This window comes from Hypanus sabinus, chromosome 30 (assembly GCF_030144855.1).
Source record: "Hypanus sabinus isolate sHypSab1 chromosome 30, sHypSab1.hap1, whole genome shotgun sequence".
NCBI lineage: Eukaryota > Metazoa > Chordata > Chondrichthyes > Myliobatiformes > Dasyatidae > Hypanus > Hypanus sabinus.
Window position 1 is genome coordinate 23,165,516 of NC_082735.1, and position 23,980 is coordinate 23,189,495.

A 23,980-nucleotide genomic window follows, 5' to 3' on the forward strand; every position below is an offset into this window, starting at 1 on the left:
TCGATTGATTCTGTTGAAGAAACAAACGAAGAAAGCAGAGTGTTTTATGAGTGGCTGGAGTACTTCAAGCAAGTTCTTTGCCAACAGCAAAAGAAAATTAAAATATCATACACAAAATGCAGGACAAAGTGAGCGGTCAGGCAGCATCTACTGAGAGGAATAAAGAGTTTTGGCCTGAAGCATCGACTGTTTATTCCGTTCCATTGATTCTACCCTGTCCTGCTGGGCTCCTACAGCACCTTATGTGCATTGCTCTGCATTTCCAGCATCTGCAAACTCTCTTGTAATTATAACAGCATGATCCTTGTGATTGAAGGGTTCTATCACAAACGTATCTTCTTACATCCTATACACTTCCACAAAGATAAAATTATATATTACATTTTAAATAGTATATGCAGCCACAATAAACAGATGCTAAATATCCAAAACAAATGAAGGCTAGACTGGAGGTAAAGTAGCATGGGAATCAGTCAATATTTTTGGTCAAAGACCATTCAGTAGAGATTGAAATGTATAAATACAAGTGTATTTTAAGTTCTGGGGGAAGTGGGGAGTATGGGCTGGGTGTAGCATGGAGAGAATAGAGAGATTGTCTTTGATAGGGCACAGACCACAGAAACTAAGGTAATAACCACTTTAGAATCTGGCAGTTAGAAATAGAAGAGATAAAGAGAAATACATGGAACTGGAACATGAGAGATTTCATAAATGCTAGAAATCTTGAGCAGCACACAACAAATACAGGAGGAGATCAGCAGGCCAGGCAACATTTACATATGGGAATAAATAGTCAGCATTTACTGGGAACCTGCTGTGTTGCTCCAGTATTTTGTGGGCACTGGATAACATCTATAGAAAGAGAGAGAGCAAAGGGGAATGTTACCTAAAATTATTGAATCCCAGGGCTGCAAAATGCCGTCAGATGGGGATGAAGTGCTGCTTCTCAGGTTTATGTTGGGCATCAATGGAGCACGACAGTAGACTAGACTGGGAGATCAGCTGGGAGTCGGGTGGAAAATCAAAGTGACAGCTGTTTGGACAGATGGCCAGAAGACAATTGGCCTCCCTTTTACACTGAATAGAGTTGTCCTGCAATCCAGTTTGCTTTCTGCAGCATGATGCAGACCATATCTTGAACAGAGTACATTATGTTGAAAGAAATGCAAGTGAATTGCTGCATTTGCTGCATGGTCAGCAGAGACAAACCAAAAGAGCAGGTTGTGCATCCCATGCGGCTACAAGGGAAAGAAGGAGAACGATTAGTGGGGAACAAAGAGAAGGCCATGGCGTTGAGGTGAGAATTTGACAATGCTGCAAAGGAAGGGGCAGAAGGGAAGAGAATGATTTCTGGAATGTTGATGCTGATGGGATAGAGTTGAAGTTGAACACGAAGGGAACCTTATCCTTGTTTTCCCTGTGAGAAGATGGGGTGAGAGCTGAAGTTCAGGAAATAGAGGAGATTTCATTGAGAGCCCTGTCAGCAATGGTAGAGGGATCGTCACAGTTGAAGCATAAGCACACCACATTAAAGGCACTAAAGAGGGACATCAATGCAGATATGACAAGACAATGAAACTACAAGAATGGAATGAAGTCTTCAAAGATGACGGATGTGAAGGGGTCTAGTCAAGATCGTGGGATTACCTGTGGGAGTTAGTGGTCATATTATCCATTATATCAATTTTTGCATCTACCTTAACTGCAATTCCTCCCACCCTAGTTCATGCAAGGACTCTTGCCCATTTTCCCAATCACACTGCCTCCATCATATCTACTCTGACTAGGTGTGTCTTCCTTTACCCCTTTTAACATTCCAAAAGGAACCATTTCATTTGGGAAGCTTTTCCACATACTAATATTTTCCTCGTAGCACTTTACACAGCAATCGCAGGATTGGAACACTTATGTCTCTACAACTATTTGGAGACCAAAAACAAAATTCTCCCAGTGAAGCAGCATTTCACTTGCACTTTTTCCAATTTAGAGTAGTGCCTTGAGTGCTCGCAATATAATCTGTTCATAGTGGGAGACATCAAACCACTTTGTTAAACACCTCCGTTCGCTCTGTAAAGATAATCACGTTCTTCTAGTCATTGTCACTTTAATTCTTCATCCAATCCCATTCCACTCTGATCACTTTGTATTTGCCTCCTATACTGCTTGTGCAATCTAAGCTTGAGGAGCACCACTTTTTTTCGATATTGTATCCTTCAGGAGTCAATACTGCATTCAGCAATTTCAGATCATTCGTTTTTTTTTGTCTCTGTCTACGCAGATATGGCTCTAACTTTCTTTTTTCAAGTTGTTTTTTACTCTCTTGTTTCTAACATTTTGGAATTGTTACTTGACAAATCTGATCTCCATCCTATCTTGGATTTTCCATTTATTTTCTGTTAGTCCAACCATGACTCTCTCTCTTTACCCTGCTCTCCACCCTCCCTAATCCATTGAAGCTCCCCGGGAAGGAAAAAGATCCTTTAGTGATTCCTCAGACTATAACTCCTTGACCATAATCAGAATTTTATTCCATCCTGATCGTCCGTTGTAACAAAGATTGTGCATCAATTTTTTTAAAAAATCATATTAGTTGTTATCCTCTTTGATCCTCATGTAGGATCCTGGTCCTAAAAATGCATTTCTAGAGATATCTTTTCCATCCAATTTGCTGTTCAAAAATTCATGAGGTTTCTTTTTAGCCTTTTGAGTAGAGATAGTTTTGTGTTTTGCAAAAACAATACTGTTTCTTTTTGAACTGCAGTGGGCTGCCCCCTCTCAGTCAATAAATTAAGACATCATCAAGTCAAACTTCATCTCAGTACCTGCATTTTATTTCATTTAATGGGCACAGTAGGAATGTGGTTATGCCTCTGCTAATCTTTTCAGAGACCTGCACTAATGACCTGTAACTCATTTCATCTCATCTAGACAGCTTTATTATTTAAATAAATTTGAAAGTCAATGATGGTGATCACAACATGGCAGAGATATCCTTAGAAAAACTACCTGATTCTCTAATATCAGATGCAGATTTAGATATCACTTGCGCACCAAAACATACAGTGAAATGTGCCTTTGGTTTTAGCAACCAGCACACCAAAGATGTACTATGGGCATCCTGCAAGTATTGTCACACATTCTGGTGCCAATATAGCATGCCCACAATGTTCTGTAGAACAATACAAGCAACAGCAGCAAAACAAGCTCTTTTCCCCTCCCTCCCACCGAACCCACTCAAAAACATGTTGTTTTGTTTTTCCAGTTTAACCTTGCTTTAAGTAACTGCAGACATAAAGCCAATGTTGGCTTTTAATTGCTCCCTTAAGTGCCTGGAAAACCTTTCAGTATAAGACAATTGGTGATGGATAATACATATTGGCCTTATCAGAAGCACACACAGCCTGTAATACAGTAAAGGAAAAGTTTTTTTTGCATTGCATCCAATTACCATTCACAACATTTGATATACACTGGTGTTTGTAGATATTGGATTTGGATCATGGTCTTATTTTCCAAGAAAAACCAACGGTCAGATTTGTTTAGCTGTCCAACCATAGTAATACATATCAATTAGTGGTAATCTCTTGTGAGGAGACTGCTGTGAGCCTTTTCTAATATCAATTGTTCCTTGGTGAAAACACAATAGACTTAGTTATTTTGATATATTTAAGGAAAATACGGAATCATTGAAGAATAAAACTTAAATTTCCTGATTCTGAAAGACTTGACTGCCTTGCCCAGTTAAAATCAGAGAACATTGCTGACTGATATGTCTGTGTTGGTGTCCCAAAAGCATGTATAGCTTGGTTTCTGCTACCTTGCAGTAGTCAATGGATTGGATTATCTAACCCATGAACAAGCAGTTAATGGATTAATCTATGGTGATTATCTTTGTTTCTGGTTAGAGATCAGCCAACATGTCAGAAGTTGTCAAACCAAGGGAATGGCCAGGCCAACCTCCCATTCTAATGATCCGGGCTTTGGTCAAATCTTCAAAGCAAAGCAAATATATGTCACCATACACAACCCTGAGATTCATTTTCTGTAGGCATACTCAACAAATCAATAGAATAGTAACTATAACAGGATCGATAAAAGATCAACCAGAGTGCCAAAGACAATAAGCTGTGAAAATGCAAATATAAATAAAGAGCAATAAATAATAAGGACATGAAATAACAAGATGAAAGTCCTTATAGTGAGGTAATTGGTTGTAGGATCATCTCATTGGATGGGCAAGTGAGTGTAGTTATCCCCTTTTGTTCAAGGGCCTGATGGTTGGTGGTTGAGTAACTGTTCCTGAACTTAGTGGTGCAAGTCCTGAGACTCTTGTACCTTCTGCATAATGGCAGCAGTGAGAAAAGAGCATGGCATGGGTGATGAGGATCTCTTGATTATGGATGCCACTTTCCTCTGACAGTGTTTCATGTAGATGTGCTCAATGGTTTGGAGGGCTTTACCTGTGATGTACTGGGCTGAATCCACTACCTTTTGTAAGATTTTCCATTCAAAGGCATTGGTGTTTCCATAACAGGCCATGATGCTGCTAGGCAATATACTCTCCACTACACATCTATAGAAGTTTGCCAAATATTTTGATGAAGCTTGCTGATGTGGCCTTATCTGGGGTGAGAATGAGTATGGGACCACTCCCCACCACAACGGGACACAGCCATAAACTTCTCTGACAAAAGCTACATGGGGACTGGTAACACAGTACCGGCACATCTATGTTTGATTTTGTGCACATGACATATTGATAAATAAGCTTCAGTTACTATTTTTTTTCTGGAGGCCCAACCTGCTCACAGTCAGGTGTTGGGAATGCCCATTGGCAGACAGCACAGTATCTTAACGTGGTATCATATCATAGCTGAGCTGAAGGCAAGCCTCCTATTGAACTGATTGGGCCATTATTGGGATAGAGGGACAGCGTGGTGGTGAATTATATTTTTCTAAAAGCAGGAACCTTCCAGAAAACATCATTATTAGTCAGTAGGCAATAGAATTTGTAAACTCAGTCAGCTCCATCATGGGCACTAGCCTCCCCAGCATCCAGAACATCTTCAAGGAGCGATGCCTCAAAAAGGCAGCATCCATCATTAAGGACCCCCCATCACCCAAGATGTGCCCTCTTCTCATTGCTACCATCAGGGAGGGGGTACAGGAGCCTGAAGGCACACACTCAATGATCCAGGAACAGCTTCTTCCCCTCGGCCATTTGATTTCTAAATAGACGTTGAACCCATGAACACCACCCCACTACACTTCTCTTTTTACACTACTTATCTAAAATAACTTTTTAAATATATACACTTACTGTACTTTACAGTTTTTCCATGTTATGTATTGCAATGTACTGCCGCTGCATAACAATGAATTTCACTGCGTCTGCCAATGATACTAAACCTGATTCTGATTCTCACTCTGAAAAGGCACCCTGGTTATTCTTCCCCAGCCTCCCATTCCCTCCCCACAGTCAACATGAGCAGTAACAGATTCAGCAAACCCCTAACCCTACATCCTTCCTGGTCAGTGCCCTAAAACATGCCCCTTGTGAGGCTTTAGAGCCCTAGAACTGCTGTATCACTTTAGTAAATTGTAGTGTCCTCATTTCTTTGCAATGGAGACATCAATCAATCCCCTCACCATGTGTGTCCATCCAATATCATTATTTGTAAATTTAATTTTTAAAAAATGATCAATCTGATGAGAAGGGTCAGATTTCTGGATATAGAAGCGCTAGATTTTAGCATGGAACCTTTTTTGCTGTTAGAATTTACACCATTTCAGAAGAAAAGTGCAATTTAGGCTGGTCATTTTCCCATATAGCCTTGAAAAAAACTGATGCAAAATCCTTGTTATTATTCCACTATACTTGGTGCTGTTCACCTGTTGCATGACATGTGGACAAGACTGGAACATTGAAGATCACAAGTTATTTAGTCTTAGCAGTTTTGTTTCATGTGATGGTGAGTATACAGTCAACAGAAGCTTAAAGTTATGTTTTTAGAAAAAATTAGGATTAAAAGTATCTTATAACCATTGCCGCATATCTTTTGCTAGGTCTTGTAACAAAGAACCTAAAGCAAGTGTGGATCTGTTCCAAGGGATGTTTATTAATTGCAGGGAGAAGACCACCTCCAATCCTCAGAATGGATAGCAGGTGGCTTCAGTTTTCAGCTTACAAACTTCATTTTTATACAGGTTTTCAGGCTATTGTTTGGCTGTTATCTGTTCTGGTTTTCAGCTCCTCTGCTTAGCCACTGCTGCTCCTTCCCTTAGTTACACAATAAACAATGATCAGGACATTACATGCCTCCGGCCATGTACACATATAGCATATAGCAAAGCACTCTGGGATTATACAGGTTCCATTTTGTTACATTACAAGATTCAATACATTAAAAAAAACTCAAAAGTTTTGAATTCACTTGCATACCATGTGATATGGACCACTGTGGTATATTCCAAAGCTATTTTATTGAAGAGTTGCAAAGAGAGAAAATCTGTCTGCCCTGTGTTGGTATACTGTTTGTACTAGCAATGAACCTCAAACTATGTAGCTACTACCCTGTAGCCCAACATGCGAGAACCCCAGTTTTTAATTTATTCAATGTTTTTTATTATTATTGCTTTGGAATTGAGGAGGCAACTAAAAGTTAACGATACTGGTGAGCCAGGAGTCACAAAGAGTTTTGTAGATTTCCTTCCCTGAGGAATATTATAGAACTACATGGGTCTTTACAAGAATACAATGGTTTCCGAGTTGCACCACTGAGCTAAACGTGTTCTGTTTAATTGCAGACTTGTTTAGTCCTTTCATTTTAAGCTCTCCAGTAGTCATGGTGGGATTCCAACTTGTACCTTAGTATTGTCCAGAACGTTCTCCGTTAGTCTTCCAACTTGACTGCTACGCTACCACACCTAACTGAAAGTTTTTAAAGGGCTTTCATTGCTAATTTTCATGCACCTTTACAATTGACAGGAGGCACTTATGCTCATTGACTGACAGTGTATTATCCTTAGATACTAAATTTATTAAGTTTATCACTCTCACAGATAGAAAAAAAACATACTTTCATTAAATTAGTTGCAGGGAAAAGTGAATAATTATCATACAGCTGCTTTGGAACTTTCATAGACTGAATATTTGTTCAAGCCTTTTGGAATCAATTGGGATATAATCTCAGAAGCTTGAACTAATCAACATCAATGCTGATCTAGTGAAACACCTTTTCCATTAAAATGTAAAGCTACTTTGATTTACTTTACTGAAAATGCAGGTTTTGTAAAAAAAAATCTAACTGATCATCTAAAAGCAAAAAAACTGCAAATATTGGGTTTCTGAACCTCATCAGAGATCACTTGAGAAACTCAGTAGATCAGGTGAAATGAGAAATAGAGTGAACATTTTGGTTTGATGTCAGTTTTTCACAATCCTAAATATTATTTCTTCATAATCATCATCATTTTGTGCAATGTCATATGATGTGGGCGATCATGGTTGATCTAGACCATGATTGATCTTGGCAAATTTTTCTACAGAAGTGATTTGCCATTGCCTTCTTCTGGGCAGTGTCTATAAGATGGGTGACACCAGCTACTATCAATACTCTTCAGAGATTATCTGTCTGGTGTCACAGTATAAGCAGGACTTGTGACATACGCCTGCTGTTCATACAACCATCCACCACCTAACCTCACTGCTTCACATGACCCTAATCAGGGGGCTAATCAGATGCTACCCCTTGCCCAAGAGTGATCTACAGGCTAACAGAAGAAAGGAGCACCTTACACCCCCTTTGGTAGAGACATATGTCTGCTGTTTTATTTAATTCTAGCTGCATTCCTTCCCAGGCTATGGGGTAGATTTGCGTGTCCCCTACTGGAATCAGAACAGTTAGGGATAATGTCATACCCTTTATAAAACCTCCTGAGTTCATTGCTTGATATGGAATGGAAATCAGGCTATTTCCATAATAGATTATTTAAAGCCAACCTGCATCAATTAATGAAGTGGAGCTGAGACAGAGTTTATGACAGAACAAATTACTTACCATACTGCAGTCAAAGTCAACATACCCAGTGAAATTGTCTGTTTTAACAGCAAATTAAATAAAACAGGATAATTTCTCCAGGACAATGCAATAAATTGAGAATAGTTACATGTAAATTATGTGTATTAAATCAACCTCAGTCAGAGCTGACAGTGTGGTTATTAAACTGGAATGACTGGTGAACTCTCCAGTCATTTCAGTCTGGCTGATTGTAACATCATCACCATATGCAGTCTGTAGATAAAGATTGTGGCATCTTTCCCACCAGATTACCTTTCAGGCAACCAAACGCAAACGGCAGATTTTTGTATAGATGCTTTATCAACATCCACAAAACCATTAGACACAGGAGCAAAATTAAGATGTCAGCCCATTGCATCTTCTCACAATTCCATCATATCCGATTTATTATCCTTCACACCTCATTCTCCTACCTTCCTCCCATAACCTTTAACACCCTGATTATTGAAGAACCTATCGACCTCTGCTTTAAATATACCTAATTACTTGGCCTCCACAGCTTTCTGTGGTAATAAATTCCACAGGTTCACCACCCCTTGGTGAAAGAAATTCCTCCTAATCTCTGTTCTACAAGGACATCCAGTAATTCTGAGTCTGTGCTTCTGGTCCTAGACTCACCTACTATTGGAAACATCATCTGCACATCCACACTATCCAGGCCTTTCAATATTCGATAGGCTTCCATAAGATCACCTCTCATCCTTCTGAACAACAGTGATTATAGGCCCAGAGCCATCAAACACTCCTCATATGTTAACCTTTTCATTCCCATTAACCCTTCCATCTCATGTCAGTTTGGGTCCGTTATTAAAAGTTTGAAAAAAGGTTCAAAAGGTTCATTTTATTGTTAAAGTGTGTGTGTGCAATACAACTCTGATATTTGTCTTCTCCAGATAGCCACAAAATTCAGGAAAAACCATGGAAGTTGTTGAAAGAATATACATCAACCCCCCCCCCCCAACATGAAAAAGAAAAAAAAACAAACAAAACTTGTAAACCCCCAACCCCCTCCCACACACAAAAATAACAGTTCACCCATCTGGAAAGTGACAGCTAGAATATCAGAACCCCCAAACTTACACACTCCCAACCCCCTCCATCACAGAAAAGAAAACAGGTCTGAGACCAAGAATATAATACCTGAATGAGGGAGTAAATGTTGTGAAGAGACATTAAGCCATAACCCTACTTACATATTGTATCAGATTAAAAAGACATTGCCAACATTCCCTGCCCCTCTCAGGGGCTTTGTATCAAACAGAAACTGCGAGGTCAATCAGGAAATAATTAATGGAAGCCTCTGAACTGTTAATTCAACATTTGCCAGAGAAATTGACAATAGGTGCAGGAGTAGGACATTCAGCCCTTCGAGCCAGCACCGCCATTCGATGTGATCATGGTTGATCATCAACAATCAGTACCCTGTTACTGCCTTCTCCCCATAACCCTTGACTCCACTATCTTTAAGAGCTCTATCTAACTCTTTCTTGAAAGCATCCAGAGAATTGGCCTCCACTGCCTTCTGAGGCAGAGCATTCCATAGATCCACAACTCTCTGGGTAAAAAAGTTTTTCCTGAACTCCGTACTAAATGGCCTACCACTTATTCTTAAACTGTGGCCCTGGTTCTGGACTCCCCCCAACATTGGGAACATGTTTCCTGCCTCTAGCATCTCCAATCTCCTAATAATCTTATATGTTTCAATCAGATCCCCTCTCATCCTTCTAAATTCCAGTGTATACAAGCCCAGTCACTCCAATCTTTCAACATATGACAGTCCTGCCATCCCGTGAATTAACCTCATGAACCTACTCCCTCAGTAGTAAGAATGTCCTTCCTCAAATTGAGGTCTTCAGTGAAATATTGTAAAGATGGCCTCTGAGATTCTACAACTCAGGTGTTTGTATGAAACTTTAAAGATCATGATAGCTTGATGTTTCGGTGTGCTTCTGAGAATTTCTTTCCTGCCATGTAGTTTTAAGAACAGCAATGCTAATCTTTAAAACATTTTGATTTGTGGTTTTGATTTTATCTTTACAGATACCGAGGCTGCCAATACAGTGTAATCCTGAAGAATGAACAGAAACTGCTTACTTTATTAACACAATGAAGGGGTATAATGGGAGTCGGAGCCAGTTGCAACATTCTTCTCTGCACACGTGCCACTGTATGCCCGAGGATTGTGATCACTCTCATGATTATTTGCACCATAGCCAGGATCCTCGGCAGTCTTACTTGCTCAGCCCTACAGACTCCTGCTCAATGGACCATCACTACTGTGTATCGAGGGGGACCATGTCCTCCGAATGTGCCGGCGCACCGGTCAGCCTGAACGAACAGATGTCCTCCAGCAGCACCTTCCCCAGGATGCACCACAACCCGCAGTACGAGTCCTGCGATGACTGCATGGCGGCCACCCACACTGCCAGCAAGATCAACCGGCTCCCCGCCAACCTGCTGGACCAATTCGAGAAGCAGCTTCCCCTCCACCACGATGGGTTCCACACGCTCCAGTACCAGCGGGCAAGCTCAGCAGAGCAGCGAAGCGAGAGCCCCAGCAGGATCCGGCACCTGGTCCATTCCGTGCAGAAGCTCTTCGCCAAGTCTCACTCTCTGGAGGCGCCCTCCAAAGGGAACGTGAACGGGACGAAGGCGGAGGGGAGGGGAGGCAGCGATGGCTACCATCACCATCAGCACCACCGGCACCATCAGCACCACCACCAGTCGAGGTCAACAAAAAGGAGCAAGAGCAAGGAGCGCAAGTCGGAGTCCAAGCACAGAGCCAAGATAACTGGCTGGTGGAGCTCTGATGACAACCTTGACAGTGACAGCAGTTACATGGTGACTGCTGGCTCCAGTAGGCACTCTATGGACCAGACAACCCAGTACTGTACAGAACCCATTGAAAGTGCCTTCAGAGATTTGACCCTGAAGAGTTTAAAAAGCAGCAGCGAGGGGAAGTGTTTAGCCTGTGCGGCCATGCCGATGATGGCTGACTCACAGCACGCGAAAAGGAGCGCATGGTCCACCATGACAGTTAGCCAAGCCAGAGAGGCCTATCCTAGCTCAAGCCTGAACCAAGACAAGTCATCAGTACTACAGGATATCAAGGCACAAGAAAGAGCTTATCATTATCTTCAGGTAGGTGGTAAGCCCTATTTTCTAGTATTAGAAGAAAGTTGGACATCAACATGCGAACTCCATAGATTTTTTTGTCCAAAGTTATTGCATTTGAGTTGTTTGTTTATTGTATGTATGACATCCCAGATTTGTTTTAATTACCATGCAATTGGCTTTTGGAACTTCTATACATGAAAGCTAGATCAGGCATATTACTTTTCTGAGTCACAGGACTGCAGTTACTGGAATCAGTAATAGCAAACCATCTGCTTGAAGATCTTGCTGGGTCAACCAGCATCTGTGTGTTGGAAAGATTTGTCCATGTTCACCCTCAGGCTCCCAACCCCACAGCACCACTTTATCCTGGTGCACTCTGTGATGCACCATCAATAACTCTCTCTGAGACGTGAAGGCGAGGTATCGGCTTTTACTGACTGGAAGAAAGAACAAGCAGTAATTGACCACCATACTACATCCTGGAGACAGAGAGGCCGAGCTCAGGCCTCAATTGCCTTTATACCAGGGTCTGTGGGAGGAGCTACAGGAGCAGTCAGCAGGGGGGCGTGTCCAGACAGGTATATGTAGTTTACCACACTCTGTAATTCACTCCTCCCCTAACTGGCTCAACTATCACCTCCCTTGCTTATTAGATTCCAGAACTGGTAGCCCTTTTTGCAACACACACAAAATGCTGGTGGAACACAGCAGGCCAGGCAGCATCTATAGGAAGAAGCACTGTCAACGTTTCGGGCCGAGACCCTTCGTCAGGACTGCTGGCTCCAGTAGGCAAGATGATAAAACGTCGACAAGGACCATAACAGAATCAATGAAACAACGCACCCAACAGGGCAGACAAGCGGCTAACTTGCAAAGGACAGCAAACTGCGAAAAAAAGAAGTAATAATAATAATAATAAATAAGCAATAAATATGGAGAACATGAGATAAAGGTGAGTCCATAGGTTTTGGACTCTGAGACCTGGTGCAGGGTTTCGACTTAAAACATTGACAACTCCTGCTCTGCCACAGATGTTGCTCAACCTACAAAGTTCCTCCAGCAGACTGTTTGTTACTAATTTACAGGATTCTATATTACTATAAAGTTGCAAAGATTCCTTTCAAAGCCCACTGCTGCTCATCATAAGCATAGAGGTTAGTAAAATCAGGGTGAAAATTCTTGTTTGACAATACACTGTACCTGCACTCTACCTCTTCAAACAGTATTTGTTGACAAGGAGCAGTGGTGGGTTCACTGATTAACCTTATATGAATGAGCACGTAATTGTGACACTGCAGTCAGGGAACTGAATTTAGTTCTTTCACTGCATCGCAGTATATATAGATACATGTTTTTTCTATGCTACAAGTTTATCGACTGCTTCCAGCAGTCCACAACATCCATACCTGCATACTATCTGTTGTAATGACCCCAATACATTCAACCCAGATCACTGAAAGTGATTCATAGCTGTGACAAGACATGAACACCAATAGAATGAATTTCAGAGGAAGAATTTAAACTTTGAAACTGGTATATGCAGAGCTAGTAGTGGTGGAATCAGGGGATGGTATTTAGAAGCCTGAACCATGGTGTTTATTACAAACTGCTCAGAAAAATATGACATTATCCAGTGGAACAGTGAATTACAGAAGAGGACACTGCTTTATTTCTTAGGTCAAGCTGACTTGTCCATATATGTGGCAGAGAGAGAACATCCAAAAACCTGAGGTGCAAAGGGACTTGGGAGTCCTCATGCAGGATTCACTCGTGAAGGGTTAATTTGCAGATGGAGTCTGTGGTGAGAAAGGCAGATGCTATGTTAGCATTCATTATGAGAGGACCGGAATATAGAAGAAAGGGTGTAATGTTGGGAGTTTATAAAGCACTGATGAGGCCCCACTTGGAGTATTGTGAGCAGGTTTTGGCCCCTTATCTACAAAAAGGATGGACTGACATTGGAGAGGGTTCACAGGAGGTTCAGGAAAATGATTCAGGGATTGAAAGGCGTCATATGAGGAGTGTTTGATAGCGCTGGGCCTAAACTCACTGGAATTCAGGAGAACGAGGGCTGACCTCATTGAGACCCACTGAATGTTGAAAGGCCTCGAAAGAATGGGTATGGAAAGGATGTTCCCTGTGGTGGGGGAGAGCAGAGGACACAGCCTCAGAATGGAGCTGAGCAGGGATTTCTTTAGCTAAACTGTAGTGAATTAGTTGTCACAGGCACAGTCATTGCGCATATTTAAGGCAGAGGTTGATTGATTCTTGATTGGTCGGCATGAAAGGATATGGGGAGAAGGCAGGAGATTGGGATTGAGAGGGAAAATGGATCAGCCATGATGAAATGACAGAGAAGGCCCAAATGATCTAATTCTGCTCCTATATCTCTTATGGTCTAATGAGCTTATGGGTTACTCAATGGAGTGAATATGTGTGTGTGTGAGCATCAGAAGGCAGATGATGCATCATTCTGCGCTTGCACAGGGCTTCTGTGTGCTCCCACTGTACTGATTCAAGGCTCCCACACCATCCTTAATGCTCCTTTTTCCATTTGAATGGTTACGGACCAAGAGATTCCCAGAAGCCTGTGAGCATATTACATTTCTGCAAGGAGCACTCCCTTAAAACTCCACATTTCACTTGATATTTGTGAATAGGAATAAACTATGGGGGCAGTGGAAAAGATTGTATACCAGTGCAGAGCGTATGTGTTGTGGATTGCTGGAGAAGATCTATAACTTTACAGTTGGGAAAGATGTTTATCATGGTATTATGCTGCAAGAGGTTTGAAATCAGTCCCTTGACAGCCATGTCACAATTACACACGACCATCCATTGTAACATTGCACCCGTCGTGGCAAGATCTTTCATCCGAGTTAGAAAATACTCTTTTAAAATGAGTTTTGCTTTCATTTCTGAGCAAGAATTGTGACCCTGAGTTTTGAGATACCGTACCCCACCTAGAATGTGGGTTCCTGCATGGAAGTACCTACACTGTCACATCAAATTCTGTAAAGCTATGTAGCTAATTTAGTAGTCACTTCTAGGAGGATCCAAAAATTAATCATATCGTAAATTGAAATAATTGCCTCTTTCTTTACATTCTAGCATTATTTAAACCAAGGAGATTTATTGAACTTTATAATTCAACAAAGGGAGTGATATTGTTTGCATATTAGATGACGTATTCCTAAGTTATTGTGTGTAATGTGCACTACTGCGCTTTACACCCTGGTCCAGACAAAAGTTGTTTTGTTTGGCGGTATACATGTATGTAGTTAAATGACAATAAACTTTAACTTTTTTCACTGAAGTTTTGCACATATTCTGCTGTGTGCAGTAAAATGGCATTGAATTTCACATTGCTGTGCCAAATAACATAACCTTAGTATGAGTTTTGGTACATGTTGCTGCCCGCAATATTGCATATCATTTACAGTTTAAGTATTCAATTTATTTTAAGCTTGTGCATTCAACTTGCTTTGTGAAATAAAATTCATTTTCTCCTCGACATACTTGAGGGATCACAGAAATTGCTTATTTCAGAACTGAAAAACAATCACGCATTGCAAATTTCCTTTCAAAAGTATCTATGAATGAATCTGTTTACATGTCAGAGTTGCTTCCCAGGAATATAGATAGCTATTGAAGAGAAAATACTCGAGTCTCTTTTCTGCATAAACATCCTACAGGATATGTTGTAAATTTCATATGCAAATATATTTTGATTTGCATTTATGTTGTGCTTATAATGTGGGTAAAGTGCTTTAAAGCACTTCAGCAAAGCAAGGAGAAAATTTATACAATTCTAATGAGATACAGAATGAAAAGCAGCTTGGTTATTTATAAATGGTCATAAGATGAGAGGAGTGTAGGGAATCTGAGGGCTCAGGTACATAAGTGGGAAAATGCGTTGATAGTTTTAGAACAGAAAGAGGGGCAAGCATTACAGGGGTCAGGGTAGCTGAGGGCTTGGAAGCTCTTGGAGGCCAAGTCTGTGGGTGTATTTGAAGGGGAAGTTGACCGTTTCCTGATTGGTCAGATCATCAGAGGATATGGTGAGAAGGCTAGTGTCTGGGGTTGAGTGGGATCTGGGATCAGCCATGATGGAATGATGGGCTGAATGGCCTAATTCTGCTCCTGTGTCTTTTGGTCTTACAGTCTCATGATCTCAACACAAAAGCTGAAACTTTGAAGCTGAGGCCTAATGGAACTGTGGGCCAATGTAAGAAAGAGGAGCCACTGGCCTCAAGTGTTAGTCTGAATTGAGTCTGGGATAGATTACTAAAGAGAATGGAACAGTGATAACAAAGATGTTAAAATAACTGAGGCAGAGGAGAGGATCTTACTGACATAGAAGGTGAATTGTGGTATGTGGTAAACTATGTATACCTGTCTGGACACGCCCCCTGCTGACTGCTCCTGTGGCTCCTCCCACAGACCCCTGTACAAAGGCAATCAAGGCCTGAGCCCAGCCTCTCAGTCTCCAGGATGTAGTATGGTGGTCACTCACTGCTTGTTCCTTCTTCCAGTCAATAAAAGCCGATATCTCGCCTTTACGTCACAGAGTGAGTTATTGATGGTGCATCATGGTGTTAGCAAATATCAGTAGAAAGCTGGAGATGTAGTGGAACAGAAAGTCAAGAGCCCCAAGAAATGACAAAAGTACAGGCAGATGGCTTCTGCTTTCTTGGTCATCTGCCTTTACGTCCCCCTGTTGGGGTAAGTCTAGGGTGCATGTTGAGACTCTTGCAGAATGCCTTGGATTGCTCCGTTGTGGTTGAGGTGACATGGAAATGGTTGTCATTGTAGTTATAGTTCACTCTGAGCCAGTGGCTTCTTCCAGGCTGTACTTTTGTGAGATGAAAGGAGTTAATGGCATGGAGACTGGAAGCGAAATGAAGACAACAATTCAGTTTATTTCAAAAGTTTAGCTTGAAGGATGCAGTAGTTTGTCCAAGACAGGAGACTGTGAAAAGATTTCATGCTCTTTTGGTCTGGTAAACACAACGGGTGCTACATGTCTTTACGATGCACAGCATGACTCCGAGATAAAATCAGTGGTGAGAAACCTGGTTAAAAATCGTCAGTATGGCTTTCACTTTGATCATGCAGACACAGCCTGCAGAGCACACAGCGCTTGTATCAAGGTTATGCTGGGAAATATGTCAGCTCTTAAATAACACTTTACATAGCAAGGTACAGTCTTTTAAAAAAGTGTTATGGAGGTGAGGAAAAATAAAGACGGGGAGTGTTTTGTGAAGTCAATCCCTCATTCCCACTTCAACACCTAGTGGATTGGCCTGGTCAACCCTCCCACCACATAGGATGTGTGCTCAGTAAGAAAACTTCTTCCTTGTGATTTCAACATCTCAATATCTACTTCCAGGAACTTATCAGAGGTAGAGTTATCCTCAACCATCATGACCTTGCATATTTTAATAAAAATCAGTCAGGTTTATTATCACTGACATATGTTGTGAAATTTGTTTTTTTGTAGCAAAAATACGGTGCAAGATATAAACACTACAAGTTACAATAAATAAATAGTGCAAAAGAGAAAACAAGAATAAAAAGTGAGGTAATGTAAATGAGTTCACAGACCACTCAGAAATCTGATCACAAAAGGGAAGTTGCTCTTCCTCAAGTGTTGAATCTGGGTCTTCAGACTCCACATTGTTCTAAATTCCAAAGGAAATAGATAACCCCAGGAATTAGTGCAGTAATATTTAGGCTTAATTTTTTTTACTACTGTTGTTTTCTCATCATTAAATTGTCTCCAGTCCCATTTCCAAGCTCCTTGACGGATTGGTTGGCATTGGTCTTCTCTAATCAGATTGATTGATGACCCTGTCTCTCTAGGGGACAGGTTAAACAGCAGTACAACTGTCTGCCTGATTGCATCAGACCCCAAGCAATAACCTGACAAACATCACCTGGAACAGATCATTGCTCCAAGAACAAATATTGCAGGCGAAAGATCATCGCATTAATTAGGAACGAAGTGTCTCATATACAGTTATAACCCTCCAGTGCTGTTGTAATATTTATATCCTGATCTTAATATGCTCATTCCAGAAATAATCTTAAAATGCTCATTCCAGTCTGTAAAAGGATGGCAAAGATTGGCACAATCAATTAGTGTAAAGAATTATACTCCTCAATCAGTTAGAGCAGCATTCTGTTGGAACATTTTGCTGTTTTTTTTCTGTATTTTTGGCTAACCTGGTTCTAGCAAAGGAACACATACAATTTTCCCATCACGTTGATTGGAATGCTTAATCCACATCAATCCAGTGTACATATACTGTAAATGTTAATGCCACTGACCTTCACTTCTTCAATGTTGAAAGTAAATTTATTATCTAAGTACATATATGTTCAAAGTTCAAAGTACATTTATTGTCAAAGTACGTATACATTATAGAACCTTGAGATTTGTCTCCTAACAGGCAGCCACGAAACAGAGAAACCATGAAAAAAGACCAACAATCACCAAATGTGCAGAAAAATAATGAGGATGACAAAGAGCACCTCCAAGATCTTAAGGCAGTTTTAAAAAGATTAGAAGATTCTGGGCTCAGAGCATGGCACAACAGGTGTGAATGCTTCAAACCCAACATTACTCACTGTGGTCACACCATTGTTGCAGAGGAATTGCACAACTGTGTTGAGAAAATTCAAGCAGTGGTGGATGCCTCAAGACTAGAGGACATGTCACAGTTGCAGTCCTCTTTAGGATCTGTCAATTTACATCAACGATTTAGATGAAGGCATTGAGAATAACATCAGCAAGTTTGCTGATGATACTAAGCTGGGTGGCAGTGTGACATGTGATGAGGATGTTAGGAGAATTCAGGGAGACTTGGATAGGCTGGGTGAGTGGGCAGATACTTGGCAGATGGTGTTTAATGTGAATAAGTGTGAGGTTATCCACTTTGGGAGTAAGAACAGGAAGGCAGATTATTATTTGAATGGTGTAGAATTAGGTAAGGGAGAAATACAAAGAGATCTAGGAGTCCTTGTTCATCAGTCACTGAAGGTGAATGAGCAAGTGCAGCAGGCAGTGAAGAAGGCTTTATTACAAAGGGAATTGAGTACAAGAGCAAGGAAATCCTCTTGCATTTGTACAGAGCCTTGGTGAGACCACACCTGGAGTATTGTGTATAGTTTTGGTCTCCAGGGTTAAGGAAGGACATCCTGGCTATAGAGGAAGTGCAGCGTAGATTCACAAGGTTAATTCCTGGGATGTCCGGACTGTCTTACACAGAGAGGTTAGAGAGACTGGGCTTGTACATGCTGGAATTAAGGAGATTGAGAGGGGATCTGATTGCAACATATAAGATTATTAAGGGATTGGACAAGATAGAGGCAGGAAATATGTTCCAGATGCTGGGAGAGTCCAGTACCAGAGGGCATGGTTTGTGAATAAGGGGTAGGTCATTTAGGACAGAGTTAAGGAAAAACTTCTTCTCCCAGAGAGTTGTGGGGGTCTGGAATGCACTGCCTCGGAAGGCAGTGGAGGCCAATTCTTTGGATGCTTTCAAAAAGGAGCTAGATAGGTATCTTATGGATAGGGGAATCAAGGGATATGGGGACAAGGCAGGAACCGAGTATTGATAGTAGATGATCAGCCATGATCTCAAAACGGTGGTGCAGGCTTGAAGGGCTGAATGGTCTACTTCTGCACCTATTGTCTATTGTCTATAGTTACTAAATCAGGTTCCTGCAAAACCTGGCTACTGTGCGCTTTACTGTAGATCAGAAAGAAAGTGGCAAACGACAAGGCAGTGTGAGGTGGCTTTCCAAAAGGTAAAGGAAATGGTGTTGTCCGACACTGTAATCACACATTTTGATCCACATCACGCAGTGAGACTCACCTGTGATGCCTCACCTTATGGTACAGGAGCAGACATGTCACATGTCATGATTGATGGAAGTGAAGGGCCCATAGATTGTGCATTGTGTTCCCTTACTGCTGCAAAGAAAAAAATATGCACAGATCAAGAAAGAGGTCTTGAATCTGGTTTGAGCTGTAAAACGTTTCAACCGGTACCTGTACAGACATGAATTTACCCCCACTACTGACCATCAATCGCTGGCGTCCATTTTCAATCCACAGAAGGGTGATTCACTGACAGCAGCAGCACAAACGTAGAGATAGGCTCTGTTTCTTGGAGGACACAAGCACAAAATCAAATTCAAGAGGACAACGAATCTGGGAAATTCTCTTGGATTGTCCCATTTACCCTTGGAAAAGGGAATACTGTAAAATTTACTAAAGAAGATATTCCTTTTGGCACATTCCCTTTATTGCAAATTGACCTCCTATCATGGCGGAGATGATCCGAAGGGAAACCAAAAGTGATCTGAGTGTCTCAGGTCTACATGGCCATCCAAAATGTTTGGAATATGCAGCAGACACTTCAGTTTCAACATTTTTCTCACTGCTGGGATGAACATACAGAGGTTGCCTTATGTGAGGTTTGAGAGTTGTTGTAACATCCAAGCTGAAAGTTAAAGTGATGGAGGAGCTACACCGCGATCATCTAGGCGTTCGCTCGAAGCTTCGTCTGGTGGCCTCAGATAGATCGGCAGATCAAGCAGCTTGCCACGCAGAGTTTGGGATGCCCACACGTACAGAAGGTGTTCAGAGAACCGTTTCCCGCAGTCCTGGAGTCAACTCCTACAGTTACTGTGGAGGAGATCCCAGAATCTGAGATTGTTTCACAGCCTCAAGTCTCACTTGCCAAGCAGAGTGATCTCTCTTGTCAAGAAAGAAATCCTCCACAATGATTAACTCTTTATCCCTGAATGGGACAATTTAAAATTTACTCTGCTGTGGATGTGGATGTCTATATAGTATATTATATATTTTTTCTCTCACCCCTATAGGTGGTGTGTATGTGTACTTTTCCCTCAGTCTCAGGTCCTGTACCAGAGGCCTGGGAGCTTGAGGGTTTGGCAGAGTATCCGTGCTGTTCCTAGTAGTGTGCTCTTTTGGACCGAGATCTCAGATGTTGTTCCTAAAAATTGTTGGAGCAACTTTCCCAGTCCAGGTGTCACAGTTCCAAGTGTTCCTATCACCACCAGCATTACTCTGGATTTAACCTTCCACATCATTTCTATAAGCTCTTTCATGCCCTGGTATTTCTCCAGCTTCTGATATTCTTTCTTCCTGATGTTACTCTCATTTGGGATTGCCACATCTAACATTATTGCTTTCTTCTGTTTCTTGTTCAGTGTTACTATGTCTGCTTGTTTGGCCAGTACCTGCTTTACAGTCTGTATTTCGAAGTCCCACAGTAGAATATAGAACATAGAATAATACAGCACAGTACAGGCCCTTCGGCCCACAATGTTGTGCTGACCCTTAAACCCTGCCTCCCATATAACCTCCCACCTTAAATTCCTCCATATACCTGTCTAGTAGTCTCTTAAATTTCACTAATGTATCTGCCTCCACCACTGACTCAGGTAGTGCATTCCACGCACTTCCTCTAATATCCCCCTTGAACTTCCCACCCCTTACCTTAAAGCCATGTCCTCTTGTACTGAGCAGTGGTGCCCTGGGGAAGAGGCGCTGGCTGTCCACTCTATCTATCTATTTATCCCTCTTAATTCCTTAGCCCAGTTATTCTCTACTACCTTCTCAGGTGTTTTACATTTGGATTTGGGAGCGTCCACTCCATACTTAGTGCACACAAAGTACACTGCAGACGCTCTAGTCAAATCAACACGTTGAAAGAAGCTGGATGAACTCAGCAGGTCAGGCAGCATCCGTTGAAATGAGCAGTCAACGTTTCGGGCCGAGACATTCTGTAATGTTCAATAAACTAATTGATTGGAATCAAGTAACAACCTTGCCTGGTGCCTCAGGGCTGGGTGAGTCTGCACCTGCACCACACCAACCCCCCACCCCTGGCACTCCTTTGCCACCTGTCCCTCACCACTCCCACAACGCTCAACATTCCCAACATTCTTTCCTCACGCCAGATTTACAAACTCGCTCTCCGCTCCACATTGACAAATAATTACTGTGCAAAAGACTTAGGCATCTGAGCTATATACAGTTCAAGTCAGAAGTTTACATACGGTTAGGTTGGAGTCATTAAAACTCATTGTTTAGCCACTCCACAGATTTCATATTAGCAAACTATAGTTTTGACAGGACATTGAGGACATCTATTTTGTGCATGACATGAGTAATTTTTCCAACAATTGTTTACGGACAGATTATTTAACTTTTAATTGATATATCACAATTCCAGTGGGTCAGAAGTTTACCAGCAAAATCAAAAGAAATCAGCCAAGACCTTCGAAAAAAGATTGTGGGCCTGCACAAGTTTGGTTGATCCTTGGGAGCAATTTCCAAATGTCTGAAGGTAGCACATTGATCTGTACAGACAATAGTACACAAGTATAAACACCATGGGGCCACGCAGCTGCATACTGCTCAGGAAGGAGATGCATTCTGTCTCCTAGAGATGAAAGTACTTAGGCGCGAAAAGTAGAAATCAGTCCCAGAACAACAGCAAAGGACCTTGTGAAGATGCTGGAGGAAACAGGTAGACAAGTAACTATATCCACAGTAAAACGAGTCCTATATCAACATAACCTGAAAGGCTGCTGAGCAAGGAAGAAGCCACTGCTCCAAAACCGCCATAAAAAGCCAGACTATGGTTTGCAAGTGCACATGGGGACAATGATCTTACTTTTTGGAGAAATGTCCTCTGGTCTGATAAAATAAAAATTGAATTGTTTGACCATAATGACCATTGTTATGTTTGGAGGAAAAAGGGTGAGACTTGCAAGCCAAAGAACATCATCCCAAACATGAAGCATGGGGGTGGCAGCATCATGGTGTGGGGGTGCTTTGCTGCAGGAGGGACTGGTGCACTTCACGAAATAGATGGCATCATGAGGAAGGAAAATGATGTGGATATATTGAAGCAACATCTCAAGACATCAGCCAGGAAGTTAAAGCTCAGTCGCAAACGGGTCTTCCAAATGGACAATGACCCCAAGCATACCTTCAAAGTTGTGGCAGAATTGCTTAAGGACAACAAAGTCAAGGTAATGGAGTGGCATCACAAAGCCCTGACCTCAAACCGATAGAACATTTGTGGGCAGAACTGAAAAAGCGTGTGCGAGCAAGGAGGCCTAGAAACCTGACTCAGTTACACCAGTTCTGTCTGGAGGAATGGAACAAAATATCAGCAACTTATTGTGAGAAGCTTGTGGAAGGCTACTCAAAATGTTTGACCCAAGTTAAACAATTTAAAGGCAATGCTACCAAATACTAGCAAAGTGTATTTAAACTTCTAACCCACTGGGAATGTGGGAAGTGTGCATTATTTTGAGATGAGGTGTCATTCTGAACTTTGAATGGGGGTAAAGCCAACATTTATTGTCCATTCCAATTACCCCAAGACTTTTCAGAGTTAACCTCATAGCTCTAGGTCTGAAGACACTACAGCACATTGTTTTGAGCAAATTCCTTTCTCTGAAGGACAGGAGCAAACCATATACTTGTAAGACGACAATGCAACAGCTTAGTTACTGCTAGCTATTTTTTATTCCAAACGCATTTAATTACTTGAATTTAAATTCCTTGGTAGTCATGGTGGAACTCAAGCTCCTGTCTCTAGACCACAGCCTCTGAATGCCATTCCGGGAACCTGCCCATTATCACAATAGATGCAATTAGTTCATTTTCTCCATCACGTGCAAGACATGGCCCAATTTTATTGTTTAACAAAGCAGAAATGTCAGATTGGCCCTGTATTACAAATTCCATCATGCCAGCAATCGTTCAGACTCGTAACTGACATCCCCAGGATTTTCATTCACAATCGGCACTGTGCAAACGTTCAAAATTTATGGCATATGTCCCATAATAGCAGCTTACATCTCAACTGAGTTATCTAGTAGATAAGATATTAGCTGACATGTGGAATGGATACACTTTGGTCCACTTACCCTGATACTGGTAGTAGGAAAAATGTTAGAATCCAAAGATATGATAAAGAATAATAATAGACTTGAGAAGTAGAAATCATATCTGACCAATTTTTTGGAGTTCTTTGAGCCATGTCTGTTGTCGTGTGAATGAAGCCACTTGAGAAAAGTACTGGTAGTTTGAAGCAGCTTCTTTATTCAACCAAACAAGGTACAGCAGGCATCATATGGAGACGCGTTCAGTCAAAAGGTCTGGCTGGCCCAACGTGGGGCCCAATATTTTACGTACTAAACATCAACGGACAATTCCATATTTACAGTGTAACTACACATAAACTTCACACCTCCTGATTTGTACCCACACCACAGACATCTGAGCGAATTTTAATCAGCATTGTCTGGACTGGGGTTCATGACTTCTGCAAACCCATTGTTCAGAGCTGCACTCCAAATTAAATCCACAATTTATACTCAGACCCATAGACTGGTAGCCAAAGTCATTTGCTAAATGCGAACCTGCTAAACCCAAAACTCATTTTAACATGCCCTCCTCTTAACCATCCTGGAGAAGAATAAAGTTGTACCAAAAAAGGACAGCCTTAAGGAGGATCTCCTCAAATAGGACAGCATTAATGCCCTGCCTTGGAATTCCCCTCCTCCCCAATTATTTTACGTGCATCTACATCTACCCTGTCATCCCTAATCACTATCTACAAGATGTTAGGCAGAGAGAATGTTCCAGAAATTTGAACAGCAGTCTTTTGAAAAGCATCTTCATTCATATGCCTGTTGGCTTCTCTCCTGCTGGCCGACTACAA

General features: G+C 41.5%; 1 protein-coding gene across 5 annotated transcripts in view; it reads left to right on the forward strand.

The window, feature by feature from the left end:
- The window catches only part of LOC132383440 (disks large-associated protein 2-like), a 706,715-nt gene that overhangs the window by 593,140 nt on the left and 89,595 nt on the right, over positions 1–23,980 (forward strand). For all 5 annotated transcript variants that reach the window (XM_059954402.1, XM_059954400.1, XM_059954401.1 and 2 more), the window contains one exon: positions 10,122–11,222. In XM_059954402.1, the coding sequence (XP_059810385.1) occupies positions 10,188–11,222 (1,035 nt within the window). In that variant the 5' untranslated portion in view covers positions 10,122–10,187. The remainder of the gene's footprint in view (positions 1–10,121; positions 11,223–23,980) is intronic.